The following is a 15,710-nucleotide window of genomic DNA, read 5'->3' as shown; positions in this document are numbered from 1 at the left end:
ATTTTATAATAAAAAGAACAAAAGAAATAATGAGTGAGGAACATCATCGACTGTCTCATTTTCATGCGACTGAGTTGTGCATATAAATAATTTTTTTTTATCACTGTTTTGTGAAAATATTTTTACATCCGATTTTGATGATATTTTCAGCGTTATGCTAGTTTGATTTTCTCTATTTATTCAAATCAACATTTTTCTGGGGTGGACTTGACACAATCGTATTCTTAATATCAAGAAATTGTTTTGTATATTTAAACAATGGTAATTCCCCCTGGGGGGGGGGGGGTCACTCTCCACATGGACTGCTACTACGTACTACCGACTGCTACCCATCCTTGTCCGTCCGACATCGGCTTGCCATGTTTATACACACGCTCGATCGATCGATTTGTCCGCAGCCGAATTCAACTCAGGCTCAGCCAGGCAAAGTCTCAAGTCATTTTTTTTTTGATACGGTAAGTTGAATTTGATAAAAAGTTATTGATTAAATCACTGTAGAAATTCACACATTCTTTACCTTGGTACCGGTATAGATCTAACGTTAGACGGTAATGATTCTATATTATTATTGGACCGTCTGAGTCACGGCTGTGCGCGACCTGCATGATGATGGTTCACCGCGCCGCTGCGACCCGTCGGGGCGGAGGCCGAGGACGGTGAGCTGAGAATAGGCCCAGCTCAGCTCACTGCGCGGTGCATAACTTGTGTGCCTTAAAGGCTTAATTTTGCATGATTTAGACCCGATTTGAACAGGTGAGGAGGCTCACAGATTGAGATGTTTTGATGGATTTCTAAATCATTATGGTGTAAGTGTAACACTCCCAATGAAGGAGGAAAATAAAATATTGGGTTAATTCAGGAAAATCCATGATTTTGAAACCACCGACCAGGAAATGTCACTAGAATTAAAGAAAGCCTCTAGTAAATATGATAGGTCAACAGAGGTCAAGATCATGAGGATGCTAACTGGACAGACTAAGCTCAGAGACCATATGCACAGAGTACTCCCTTCTGTATGCCCTACACCCACATGCGACTGTGAACATGACAGGCAGACAATTGAACATGTCCTTCTTCACTGCCCACTCCACAAGTCGCATAGCCATAGAGAGGAGATGATGCAATCCATTGACGTTGGATATCAAAGGACAAGCACCCCCTCCTATCTTCGAGATATATCCCTCTTTTCCCTCCTTGGGACTAACCCCAAATTGTCACCCCAAATGCAATCTATAATAGCATCTTCTTTGGCTCGCTTCATCAAATTCAAAAGCACCAATGCCAACTTCTAGCACCAGTATCTAAGTAGCAGATAGTACCTAGCAGCTCATCAACCTTGTGACAAACACACTGAGAGTATACAGAGGAGATCATTTGGGTGTGGAAACGACCCACAACGAACAACAACAACGACCAGGAAAGGGAAGAAAGGAAGAAAAAAAAAATGAAAGAAGAGAGAGAGACAGAGTCACAGAGAGAGCTGGAGCAAGAAAGAAAAGAGTAAAGAAAAGAAGCTCAAAGATAATACTTACTTGGTATACTTGGTAGATTAGCCCTCAACTCCTAAGGCTCTCAGACTCAGTCGTTTCTTAAAGGTAGCCACAGTGAAAAAAATACAAGGGGGCGGCGGGCGAATTCGCCCCAGAAATGCTTAAAGTCGCCCTCAAAATCACCCAAAATCATGCTTTCGGGGGCAACATAAAATCTGAATGTTGCCCCCGAAATTATTGCCGAGTGATAACTCAGCGGCCCACTAGCACCATAAATGCTCGAGCTCCGCTTTCTATTTAAAAATCATCCGAAATCCACACTCAAAATCATGAACAAGCCTTAAAATAGCGAGGAGCGCAGTTTAAAATTCCAAAGTTGCGTCTTTTTTTTTCTGTACCACGTTTTTCCGTACACATGGGATGGGGGAAAAAAATCAACGCATGGTCGGGAAGCAGTTGCAAAATAGGGGTCCATTATGACTACCACCATGTGCAATGTCTAATGCACATGTTTCCCCTACAGAAATTACAATTCTGTGATAAAATAATTCGAATTACGCACAAGAAATAAATCCCAGAGTCTAGTAACCTAGCATTGGTGAGTTGTCATTTGGCTTTGCTTTTCAAATCGGCCTATTAACATAAAAAATGACTTACCTTATTTATTGATTATAACTTAAAAGTCATTGGTTTTATTTTTCTAGGGGATGAGGTAAATATCAGACAATAAATCATCAAACAAAGCTCCATCTATTTTACAAGGACGGCGGCAGGCTCACGCATTGGCGCTTTTACTAGCTAGCCAGTTGGAGCTCTGTCTCTCTGCCAGAGCTCTGGGGGACAATTCGCTCAGTAAAGGCCTCAATGATGGTGATTTTCTGTTTCAGACAGAGTTTACATTTCAGGTACTGTATATTCAAAACTGCCAATAAAGTTTGATGATTTCTTCATTGTCATGTATATTTAAGTTCTTAATGAATACATTCTCACCGAATTTAGACTCTCCCATAGAGAAATGCAATTTTTATGGAGATCTGCGTTTTCAAAGAACTTCAGGAAAAGTTAGGGTATGTGGGCCTTTATTACATGGCCGAGTACAGGTTATTGTACTGGAATAGACGAAGTAGAAATTAGATATTAAATTCATTTATATCCAAGTCCAACTCACAGTCACACCCACATCCAAGATTCTAAGCATGAAAAATATAATAATTCATTAATAAGTGAACAGGTATTTCTCAAAATACAAAAATGTAGCATTTAAAAAGAGCCCCCGAAATGCAAAAAGTAGCCCCCGAAAGGTAGAAATGGAGCCCCGGATATTTGACAAAATATTTAAAATAGAGCCCCCGAAAAAAAAAATTCCCTGGGTAGCCACTGTAGGTAGGTGCAGACACAACTTCTTCCGGAAGTTTGTTCCACTGATAGACTAATCTGTTGCTGAAGAAGTGGCCGGTTAGTTGTGTTCTGGAACGTCTTTGGAACAATTTTCTAGAATGACCTCTAAGAAATTTTTTAGGTTAAGAAGAAACTTTGGGCTTAATTTCCATAGTACCCATTTAAATATTTGTAAAATAAATAAGATCTGCTTTAATTCTCCTCTCCTCCAAAGATTCAGATGGAATTCGCTTGTTGCCAAGTCGTTGACATTTGGTCTGTACCTTTTCTAGTTTCTCATTGTTCTTGGTTAGTGGGCTCCATACGGATGACACATATTATAACGGTAACGCTGAGCGAATTATGGACTGATACAAAATAGTAAATTTTATTCTCATCAAGTCCAGTAAAACAAAGTCGGAACATTGTTCGTCTATATGGTGTGTAGGGGTGAGATTATTACTCATTACCATGCCCAAGTCAGTTTGATTTGTCACTTTTTGCAGATTGACTGCACTTAAGGTGTATTGATAAGTGAGACAAAGGAAGAAGAGAAATTTCATCATTTTTAAATGGCTCAATTGAAAGGGAAAGAAGAAACTGGACATAGCTGGAAAGGAGATAGAAAGGGAAGAAGATCGAAGAGAGTCTGATTGAACTTCAACTCAAGTCTTGAGAAAGAAGTTGACAAGTCAGATTGGAGTTTAGATTACAGATTGCTTAGAGATTGGTTCCAGCATACAGACAGATAACAGAATGGTTTTGAGATTAGAGATAGAGCTACGGAAGAGTTAACATTTTATACTACATCAGTTTGCAGAGTTTGTCTTCATCTTCAGAGTATAGTCACCATTAGACTTACTCATGTTCCTGTATTATTTGTCATCATCAACTTATAATATATTCTTCAATAATTGTATGAACTGTACATCCTGCATTGTGTTGTCTTCATTCTATCAAAGACTGGTTGATAGTAAAGTGCAATATTGATCCGACAGCAACATAACACTCCACACAGAAAGCACAAGTGGGACAAAGATAGATAGATAAACGGTTTTCTTAATAAAAATCACATAATAATAATACATACTGTAGGCATGGTAGTTTAAAAAAACTAAATTGCGCCAATTAATGTATTATTAATGTTGCTTCGAGGAAAAGACCAGACAATTTGATGAAATATGCATTTTTTTTTTTTTCAGCAATTATGCAATTCCAGAGATCTTTGGCACATTTTTATACGCCCGTCCTAGACTGGTTGATAGTAAAGTGCAATATTGATCCGACAGCAACATCACACTCCACACAGAAAGCACAAGTGGGACAAAGATAGATAGATAAACGGTTTTCTTAATAAAAATCACATAATAATAATACATACTGTAGGCATGGTAGTTTAAAAAACTATGTATTATATGGTATCACGCTCGGTGTCCGTCTGTCCATCCGTCCGTTAACTTTTCCTTGTAAATGCGATAACTTCAGTTTAACTTAACCTATGCTCATATCATTTGGTGTGTATGATACTAGCATAGATCCCAGGAAGCCTATTGATTTTTAGGTCAAAAGGTCAAAGGTCAAGTCGCCACCTTCCACTTTTCTTGCTTGACCAATAACTCCATTTTCCGTGTTACAGGCGGGCGTATTATGTGCTTGCCCCAGCAACACTCTTGTTAGAAGTGGAAGTTAATGATGTTGAAACCGCAATCATATGAAAAGTTTAAAAATCCAAATTGGTGGCGTAGAAATGAGGGGGTGTGGGCCTTGGCATCCTCCCCAAATTTTGTGACTTGTGCAAAATGATTAAGAACCCAGGCTCTATTTTAGCTTCTTCCCTTGCTTGGAACCGACGTATTCTCAGCCTTACAAATATATATTCTAAGCCTTCTCAAGATTCTATTTGTAGGTCTGTATAAAATATTTCGATGTTCAAAAATTTGTGCACATTCTGTGCTGCTGCTGTATACGAATCAGCTGATATTTCTGTAGCTTGTTGTGTAGATTCTCAGCATTTGGCACATTTTGCTGTACCTCCATGTATCATGCTAGTGGTCTAGTGGTTGCGACTCTTCTCTTTCAATCATAGGGACGTGAGTTCAAATCCCAAACACGGCGTGCTTTCCTTCAGCAAAAAGTTTACCAACATTGTGCTGCACTCGACCCAGGTGAGGTGAATGGGTACCTAGTAGGATTTATTCCTTGATGCTTAAGCGCCAATTTGGTGGCTCAGTGTAATAATATGTTACTGAGTATCAAAGCGCAGTTGAGTATATGCACATAGTAACTGTGCTATATGAGTGGACATTTTATTACTTTATTATAGGCCTACTTTAGAGATTGAAATAGTTTCCGTTTGATCAAGTCTACAAAAATTTAGATAGTTCCTCTTCTTACGTACAAGATATCACTTTGAACCAAGTCACAGAGAGATTTTATCAAGTCCGCTGCCATGTTGCTTAGGTGTGCCAGGTCACTTGTTTACTTTCTGGTGGTCCTACATGTAGGACCCCTGTTACACCTATAGTACCTTATTGAACTGCAGAGTATCTTTACATGTTTCATTCATTTGTGTTTTTGCTTTCTTTTCCCTTTACACAGGTATACTTAGGTCTTTCTGCTGCAACCATCTGAACCTTGAAATGTCTAAGAGCATTTTCTGTGTGCTAAGGCAAAGGCTTTGCTGCAAGGGGTTTGGCTACAGATTCACATTCCCTGCCAACACTTTAGTCCAAAGACCTGATGAACCATGGCAACAGATATCCTTCATTAGGGCCAATTCGTCACGCTCTAGGAGCAACATCATGCGTGACAAAAAGAGAGCCATACGGACAAATGTACTGGAGGTCATCTATGGTGGGAGAGATAATATTCCAGAGGAAGTGGCGAGGAAAGAATTAGCTCAACCAATAGAGGAAGAAGACCTGAGTGAAGATGAAGAACTTGGCCCTGGATTAAAAGGTTCAGAGATTAAGCAAAGAGCCTTCTTAAAGGAATCCAAAGGTTATGAAAGATCATCTCTTGATTTGATTAATACACTTTGTTTAGACTCTGAGTCAAGAACAAAAGACACTGTCCATGATTTTCTAACAGCATTAGCTGATGGAAGTACTAGAGAGGAAATGCAGAGGGATCACATAAAAGATATAAAGTGTCTTTGTGAACTGCCACATAGTCAAAGATTGTTGATAATGGATTTGTTGAAAACTGAAAAACTTGGAGAGTTTTTATGCAGAGCCATGCCAAGTATGGAAACAGACACCTTTGTACAATCCTTGTTGATTTTCTACTGGTGGGAATTAAGGTTAAGTGCATCACAGAACAAAGTCATAGAGAAGGAGTGTCTTCAAAGGATATCGTCATGGGACGTTGATACCCTGCTGCTGGTGACCGACTGGTGGATCTGCATGGCAGGTGCAAGTTCCTGGTCCTTTCACAAGGAGATGTTGTCAGTTTTGAGGACATCCTGGACAAAGCTATCTGCCCAGCAGATGGTGCAAGCATTCTACCTGTGTGGACAGTTCAAGAGACCAGCTCAACCGCTAATGGACAAACTTGTCCTCCTTGCAGAGGGTTTTGTTGATGAACTGTCTCTGACAGAAATTGCAGCAGTTTGCAATGGTATGGTCAAGGTAGCTTGTCGGCTGCCACGCAATAGCATTTTACCAGATGTCATTTCTTCAGCATTATCCAAAGATATCCAACTTGAGTCAGATATAGAGAAATACAACATTGTTACAATCATGAGGTTCCTTGGACGTTCTTACCATTACAATGCAGACTTGTATAGCAAACTCGCTGTTAGTCTTGTTCCTTACATAACAGATATGCATTATCTCGCACTACCTCACATATTAGGGGTTTTTGCAAGGGCAGCCTTTCTCAGCAAGCCTCTATTTCTAGAAGTGTTGAGATGCTTTGATCATTCCAAGGCTAACCTTAAAGACTATTACCTTACGCTTTGGTCATATTGCAAACTGAATTATACCCCGGATGAATTCAATAGATTTCTAGAAGTGGCCATTGCAAGAATACAAGAAAACAAAGAATGGATGAATGATAGTCCATTTCTTTCTGTCAAAACACTTGTGCCTCTCACCTTTGTTGGGATATATCCAGTGGAACTCATCCAAAGGACATTTAATCCTCTTTATCTCAAGAAAATCATAGGTGAGTTTTAGAGTTGATAGATTATTTGAATGCTGTACTTATGGCTTATTTGTCAAATCCACCACTACAAAAAATAGAGTCAAATAAAAGAGAGAAAATGAACTGCTAAAGCCTACAACTCTGGAAATTTCATTAAAAGTAGATGTAAAATAATGTGCCAATTTTATGTTTTATTCGTTTTCATAAAACAATGATGTGCATTAAAATAGACGTAAACTCCATGTAAAGTTGTGCGAATTTTGTGTTTTACTTGTTTTCACAAAACAGTGATGTGCATTTGTGCTCATCATGGGTGGTATGTAAATGATATAGCTGATGATGCCACTTACATGTACTATATCTTTTATATTTTAAAATATGAAATATTTCCTCTCCAATAATGTAAACCGTGTCCTCGTCTACCGGTAGATACTCCACTGTATAATCCTAATGTATGGTAGATTGTACATTTATTTGACAGGTTGTTGCCCTCCTGATGTGTACAAGCACCTGTATTGCCTAGATTGTTCTGTAGCTATTGAATGCCCAAACTACACGGGACCAAGACTACCAAAGGTAAGTAACAATAATTCTGGTAAAGTTACCAGGGCTCGGTAACACAATGCTTAGTAATTGATCATAGAACAAATTTTTACAATTGACTGCATTGAATCAATTATAAAATCATTTGTACAATCAGGGTTTGGTAACACAATGCTCAGCAATTGATCCTCAAACAAATTTTATGATCGATTGCATTAATCACATTGTACAATCAATCTATGAAATTAATCATACGATCAGTTGTTAAGCTGATGGAGGCCCAGCAAGTGAGGAGTCGAGGTTTAAGGTCATGGATATCTACAATCAGGCTTGTCTCCGTGAGAGAGCTATTTCAGTTGACCTATTTACTTTTTAAGACAAGAATGATTTATTGTCAAGCATTTCAATTTGAAGCTTATGAAAGAAAAAAAAATACTTGGCAAGCTTAGTGGATCAGTCAAAGTGTAGTTAGCAATTCAGCACAGCTTATGAAATGAAAGATGATAGGACTGGGAGGAAGGGGAGAGAATAATAAGCTACATTTTTACCAGGGACTCGGTTTTATAATTATAAGGGGAGCAATAAAAAGCTCTCCTAGAACTTTTAAGGAGAGCGGTAGAGGAGCACTTCAAAAAGCTCTTCTTCAACATACAAGGGGAGCTTTTTGCCCAATTAACAAAATGGATGGAGGAAATGTATGTACTATAAAATTACAATCAACAACCAAAGGAAGTATTTATAATTGTTTAACAATGTATTGTAATTAGATTGTGTGTTGTAAAACCTGTTTTAGTTAGGTTTTGACTTTGGCTAAAAGTTAAGTCAAAACTTTTTTTTTTTTTTTTCGGGGGCTCCATTTTAATTTTTTTGTCAAATTTCGGGGGCTCTTTTTAAATGCTACTTTTTTGTATTTTGAGGAATACCTGTTCACTTATTAAGGAATTATTACTTTTTGTTTAATATTGTATGATTTTTAAAGTTATTTATCATGTTTAGAATCTTGGATGTGGGTGTGTGTGGATGGGTGGGTGTGTGTGGGTGTGTGCGTGTGTGTGTGACTGTGAGTTGGACTTGGATATAAATGAATTCAATATCTAATTTCTACTCCATTTATTCCAGTACAATACCCTAGTCGTACATAAAGGCCCATCACATACCCTAACTTTTCCTGAAGTTCTTTGAAAACGCAGATCTCCATGAAAATTTAATTTCTCTATGGGGGAGTCTAAATTTGGTGAGAATGTATTCATTAAGAACTTAAATATACATGACAATGAAGAAATCATCAAACTTTATTGGCAGTTTTGAATAATATTCCTGAAATGTAAACTCTGTCTGAAACAAGAAAATCACCATCATTGAGGCCTTTACTGAGCGAATTGTCCCCCAGAGCTCTGGCAGAGAGACAGAGCTCCAACTGGCTAGCTAGTAAAAGCGCCAATGCGTGAGCCTGCCGCCGTCCTTGTAAAAAAGATGGAGCTTTGTTTGATGATTTATTGTCTGATATAATACCTCATCCCCTAGAAAAAGAAAACAAATGATTTTTTAGTTATAATTGATAAATTAGATAACTTATTTTGGAAGTTAATAAGCCGTTATGAAAAGCAAAGCCGAATGACAACTCACCAATGCTAGGTTACTAGACTCTGGGATTTATTTCCTGTGTAATTCGAATTATTTTATCACAGAATTGTGATATCTGTAGGGGAAACATGTGCATTCGAAATGGCACACGGTGGTAGTCATAATGGACCCCTATACATGCAACTCTTTCCCGACCGATGCGTTGATTTTTTTTTCCATACCTGGTACCATGTGTATGGAAATACGTGGTACAGAAAAAATAACGCAACTTCGGAATTTGAAACTGCGCTACTCGCTACTTTTAAGGCTTATTCGTGATTTTGAGTGTGGATTTTGGATGGTTTTTAAATGGTAAGCGGAGCTCGAGCATATGGCACTAGTGGGCCGTTGAGTTGTTATCACTCTGCAATAATTTCGGGGGCGACATTCAGATTTTATGTCGCCCCCGAAAGCATGATTTTGGGTGATTTCGAGGGCGACTTTAGGCATTTTCGCGCAGGTCAGCTATCGCGAGGCGCGCTATTAATCGCGCTACCAAAAATGGATTAAGGCGCGCATGTAGCGCGCGATCGCTCTCGCGCGCCTTAAAATCGAGTCCCTGTTTTACCTTGGTCATATTTGCTCTACAGCGGCCGTATGGCGAGTCAAACACAGCCGTTTTAACATTTTTTGTATGAGCTACATATAGGTGGTTTGAATAAAACTGAATAAAACGGCTTTTTTCGACTTGCCGTACTGTCGCCGTGGAGCAAATGTGACCGAAATATTACCAACCAAAAGTAAAGGGCCCACACTGTTGGTCTTTTGATAGACATGTGGTCGCTTAAGTACGTAGCTTTGGCTGTGTTCATGAATGGTTGTTTCATCTTTTCTTTTTCTTGTAGAGTATCCTTTCCCGTCATAACCTGGTACCCCATGGTTCATCTAAGGTTGTTAAAGATGAAAGACAGTCTTACGCTGAAATCATTCCCATCCTGGCTAGAGTGCTCGGAAGCGAAGATGCTTTCTTGGTTCATCCTATCTTGGACCACATCCGCACACCTGTTGGTAAGACATGTATTCCAAGACTGTATTCACTTGGTCTTCAAGAAGTTGGTCTACTTCTCATATAGTCTAATACCACATGGGCTAAGCCCATTTTGGTCTACTTCTTAGAGAGTCTAATACCACATGGGCTAACCCCATTTTGGTCTACAATCAGTTTGGTATACTTCTCGTATAGTCTAATACCACATGGGCTAAGCCCATTTTGGTCTACAATCATTTTGGTCTACTTCTCAGAGAGTATAATACCACATGGGCGAAGCGGGCGGGAGCTCCCTGGGTTAGCGCTAGGCGTGATTACGGTGATTTGTCAATACGGGAGTTCTTTCGTGCGAGCGAAAAAACAAGAAAAGTTTGTGAAAAATTATGGCTTTTCAACGGAAATTTCTTGATCGAGGTGAAGAGGCGAGGGTGAAAGGGATCAACGCTTCAGTTCGTGAGAAATGGACTTGGAAGTGAGTTGAAAATCAGTGGATGGAAGGGTGGCAAGTGAGTGCATACGGAAAATTGAGGAACCCGGTAAAGCTTACTGTACGTGGTGTAATAAGGAAGTCAAGTACGCGAATGGCGGCTGGAGCATGATCAAGCAGCACATGTATGATGCTCACAAGTTTTACTATAGAATTATTTAATGTGCGTATTGTGCATTTGATTCAGAAATATTGAACTCAAAATCTCATAAACCTCTAACATCAAAACATGTATAATTTAGAGGTATTGTTGCATGCACTACCAATGAAAGTATATTTTCTGGTGAATTTAAGCACTTTGTGCCTCAGAAACACAATTCTTTCCCTTTTATACAGCAAATTCCAGGTACTTCATGGTGTTGAGGAGATGCCTTCTAGATCCTCTGAAAACCCCCAAATCCATGACCTTTGGGGGGCTTCGCCCCCTCGACCCCCTCCAGGGTGTTGCCCCTGGACCCTCAGCCGTTAGGTACAAGACTCTGGTCACTTCGCTCCCTACGTTCACAAAAAACATATATTTTTGAAAAGGGCCACTCTCAGGCCTGGGTCTACTTCTCGTATAGTCTAATACCACATGGGCTAAGCCCATTTTGGTCTACAATCAGTTTGGTCTACTTATATAGTCTAATACCACATGGGCTGAGCACAGTTTGGTCTACTTCTCAGAGAGTCTAATATCACATGGGTGTAACCTTTGTGATCTGTTGTCAGTTTGGGCTAATTGTCGTTTGGTCTACACTAAACTTGGTCTAATATGCTCTAGTCTAATCTAATTTAATCTCATGCAGAGATTTCTAATTTCCACTTTATCTACTAATTATTTTCCATTTTCTCATATTTTGATTATATTTTTGGGTAACAACATCAAAGTTTACACAAAATTATTTGAACATTTTAAATGTTGGGAGTATAATTTGTTTCTGATATGGCAATGGTGGACTGAGGCATAAATTTGACTGCACACATTCAAGAAGCCATCTATTTTTCTTTAACACTAACCTTAATACTGTTTTGTCTTTCACTGCAGATATTGAGATCCACCTGGATGAGAATAATCGACCCATCAATCTCCGTGATAAGAAAAGCACAGAGGGGTCCATTACCAAGCTAGCTGTATTGGTAACCTTGATGAATCACTACCGTAAGAACTCCTCAGAGCTCCTTGGTGTTCATGTCATGAAGAGAAGACAGTTAAAGATTACTGGTTACCATTTAGTTGAGGTAATAAACTTGAAAGTGGTATTATAATAATAATAATAATAATAAAAAAAATATAATATTTCAACCCTTACACTTCGGGGGAGGAGGGTTGAATCACCCCCCTCAACATTTTCGACGACCATTCCCCCATGCAAAATTTTTCGACTGCACCACTCGCTGACTTTTTACTTTGAAGTCTTGCGCATCTTTTGAGACCAAATTTATGATACCCGGGTGTGCGGTTGAAAAAGAGGGGGGGTTCATATAACACCCCAAAAAACCTGGTCTGGTTAGGGTTGAAGCCTTGTACATTGTTTAATGTTTATAAGTGCTTATTATTAGTATCATTATTATTATGAATATTTTATTGTTTTTGTTGTTATAATGATAGTAGAGTAGCAATTTACCCTACAACTTACAGGGCTGGCACACCTAGACGATTTACCAGTATGCTAGCTCATGATGATATACATAATTATAGCAAGCCATTTTATTATTTAATCCTACAGGTGACTTTCCCCAAGTTAAATCTCTTGGGACCATAGAAATCTGTTTTACGTAGGAGAAATTTGACCTAGAAGATGTTATTAACACATGTCGTGCATATTCTAATCTTGAATAATGCAACATAATTTGCATGCAGCTGTCGCTCGTCAGTCGTGTAGCACATGCACAGTACACACATATGCTGTGCTGCTTTTGGCTACATCGGCACTGCCCCAAACATCTTAGACGTCACTTCACACAGCAGGAGGAGGCAGAGTCAACGTGCCTGGATCTTTGAACAGAGTCAAAGCATATGCAAACTAAGATTCGTCAAGAGTTCTGGCATTCAGAACATGTCAACTGCATAATAAGGGTCGTATAATATATGGGCAGCACGTGCCATCTGCAACTTGTACATATGTATATGTGTCCATCAATGCCCACTTGAGTTCCTGGCAGGGATTACCTTTAAAATGATGTAAAATTTTTAGTGATATGAAGAATGATCTCAGTAATGACAACTCATTGTCACTTTTCTTTTGATTTCTCACCATTCTTTGCACAGATCCCTTTCGACGAGTGGCATCAGGTCAGGGGCCGGAATATAGACGAAAAGCAAAAGTATTTGGCACGCAAGATTTTCAATAGGTAGTCTCTACTCTCCATTCACTGACAGTGTGCTCATCACCAGAATGTAGAGAAAAAGAAAGTATGCCACATATATTCAACAAGAATTTTTTCCAGTTGGTCTACAGCTGCTCTTTCTACTTTATGGTAGATCTCATCTCACATGGTCTTATCCTAGTTCATCGACAACCACTTTTTAAACTTCTAACCCTCTCCCCTTCGCTACAGTTCATCAGTTAACGCACCAATAGGTCTATATACATGAGGAATTATGGAAACATGGTAAAAATCGTTGACTGAAAATGAATATTAAGTATAGATTTAAAGCATAGAATTTGAAATGTAGTTTTAGATAATTAAGCATCCGGAAATAAAACAATTTTATCTAATGTATCCAACACTTCCAAAATATCCAATGTAGCCATACTTACCCTCACTTTCACAGACGATGCCTGCGTCTTCCTGATGAAGTTCACAGTCTTCGACACCCCATCCATCATTCTCACAATCAAGAAGATGTTCTTCTGTTCCATTCATCATAATAATAAATAATATGAGGCACTAAAACAAAAGGTACTATAGGGCATACAATGTATGAATAATAATTTAGATTTTGCAATAATAACCACAATCAGTCATTCTAGATAAAAAGGGAAATTAATTATTGAGGAAAAAGGTATGTCTGAAGGGAAGATTTGAAGCCAGGAATACTGGAAGCATTTCTTATTGGAAGAGGGATGACATTCCAAGTCTTGGCAGATAGTAAGATAGATAAATTTTATTTTCACACGGTAAAAAACCCAAACAGATACAGAGTCTGATTTGCATTGGGGCCGTGCCATGAATAAAATGTACAAAGTAAAAGGCATCGAATCTTGATATACATCAATAACACATAAACATAATAATCGTAATTCTTACCAGGGGGCCGTTTCATAAAGCTGTTCGTAAGTTAAAGAACGACTGGTGATCCTTTCTTACGCGCTAAACCATCGCCTAAGATAAATCCATAATTTATTGTTCGAAATAGACATGAAATGAAATACTCCGAAAATTTGCTTTGCCCAATTGATCGTGGGCCCGGCAGCCGCTGTGCAGCGCCAGATCGACGAGGCTCTATCCCTTTAATCGTTGAACGCCAAACAGGGTAGCAGCAACTCGGTAGCAGCAAGGTGTATACCATTTACCAAAAGAAAGGATCACCAGTCGTTCTTATCTTACGAACAGCTTTATGAAACACCCACCAGGTGATGATACAAAAAGGTAAGTTTATACAGTTTTTGCTGCTACAGCAAAACGTTTTTTGGCAGAGGAGAGTTTCGACAAGGGAATGCAAGGTCTGCATGTGTCAGTGATTGAACGAAGATTAGGAGAGGGTGTGTATACTTTGATGGTATTACTAAGATAGCAGGTGCCAATTGATTTAGAAATTTGTATGTAACAGACTTTAGACTGAATACGAAAACTGAATTCTATTAACCATTTGTTCTAATAGAGAATTGAATCACAACATGTAATATATACACCAGGGCCCCATCTTACAAAGAGTTACGATTGATCCAATCAATCACAAGTATGGAAAGCCAGCAATGTCAACCTCTAGAATACATGTTTCTTCAAAATATTTTCTAGTTATGAGGTATATTCATACATTAACTGTTTTTTTGACAATTCAGTATACTTCTCTTTGTTTTCAGTGGACATTGTGCAAAGTTCCTGTAGAAAAAATTATGACACTGATGGATTTCCATAGAGCTACGATTGAATGGATCAATCGTAACTCTTTGTAAGATGGGGCCCGGGGGAGTGTTTTATGAGAAGGTTTGTCAGTGATTTTCACTGACTAATTTGCTCTCAGCCAATCAGATGCAGTAAGCTAGCTTATGACAAAAGTCAGTGAAAATGACTGTTGCCTATTTGTTATAAGGACTGCCCCCCAGTTCAGTAATCTGTATACAGCTAAAACTGTGTATTAAATCAACCAGTAACCGATTCAAGAGTGTTTTGTTTTGTTGAATAGAGCTGTCAGAGGATGGCTCCTAAATTGACAGTTCCATAAAACCCTACCAACTTTTCAACCATTTTGGCCCTTGTGACTTGGACATCCATTTATAGTATGATTTGTGCCATCTTACAGAATGCTCACCATGTTTTGAGAAGGCATTCTTCCTCGTTTTGCAAACATTTTATTTTGCCACTCCTCGACTGATACTTCCTCTCGTTTAGGATTTGCATCATTGCTAAGTAGTGACTATCAAATTGGGTTTTATTTTTATGAACAGGATGTATTAGCATCTCTTTCCCCCTGGGAATCATCACTTCAACTTCATGGGAACTCATTCCTAACTAGCATTGTAGTATGTGATGTCATCAGTTCTCTTATTTGAATGTCACTGATATTGTCCAAAAAAAAAAAAAAATGGGCATGTTCCGATGGCTCAACTACATTCATCATTAACTGCCACATCAAAGATAACTTCAGGCTGCCTTAGTTGTTTACTGACATTGTGTAGAACAGCACATGCCATGATGACATCTGGAGCTCTGTCTGGTCGCATTTGGAGTCCTTTGGCAAACTTGACGAATTGGTCTTTGCTATATAGGCTCACAGGTCCCTTGCCATCCACTCCCCAAAGCTCCTCCAACACTGCCCGGAGATGGTAATGCTTATTTAGTTTAAGGGCAATTTCGGCCCACATCTTTTCTTTGTCTTGAAATGTTGCCTTGTCGGCTTGCATCTTGG

General features: G+C 38.9%; 1 protein-coding gene across 1 annotated transcript; it reads left to right on the top strand.

The window, feature by feature from the left end:
• The first annotated feature begins 364 nt into the window (after window positions 1-364).
• On the top strand, window positions 365-13,995 carry LOC129262519 (FAST kinase domain-containing protein 5, mitochondrial-like). The gene is made up of 6 exons (XM_054900646.2): window positions 365-455; window positions 5,466-7,034; window positions 7,495-7,589; window positions 10,025-10,187; window positions 11,682-11,875; window positions 12,906-13,995. Exons 2-6 carry the CDS (start codon window positions 5,507-5,509, stop codon window positions 12,990-12,992), a joined length of 2,067 nt encoding a protein of 688 aa, XP_054756621.2. The 5' UTR covers window positions 365-455; window positions 5,466-5,506; the 3' UTR covers window positions 12,993-13,995.
• Window positions 13,996-15,710: the final 1,715 nt, after the last annotated feature.

The sequence above is a fragment of the Lytechinus pictus genome, chromosome 5 (genome assembly GCF_037042905.1).
Source record: "Lytechinus pictus isolate F3 Inbred chromosome 5, Lp3.0, whole genome shotgun sequence".
NCBI classification, from domain to species: domain Eukaryota; kingdom Metazoa; phylum Echinodermata; class Echinoidea; order Temnopleuroida; family Toxopneustidae; genus Lytechinus; species Lytechinus pictus.
This window is presented reverse-complemented; position numbering and strand designations above follow the sequence as displayed.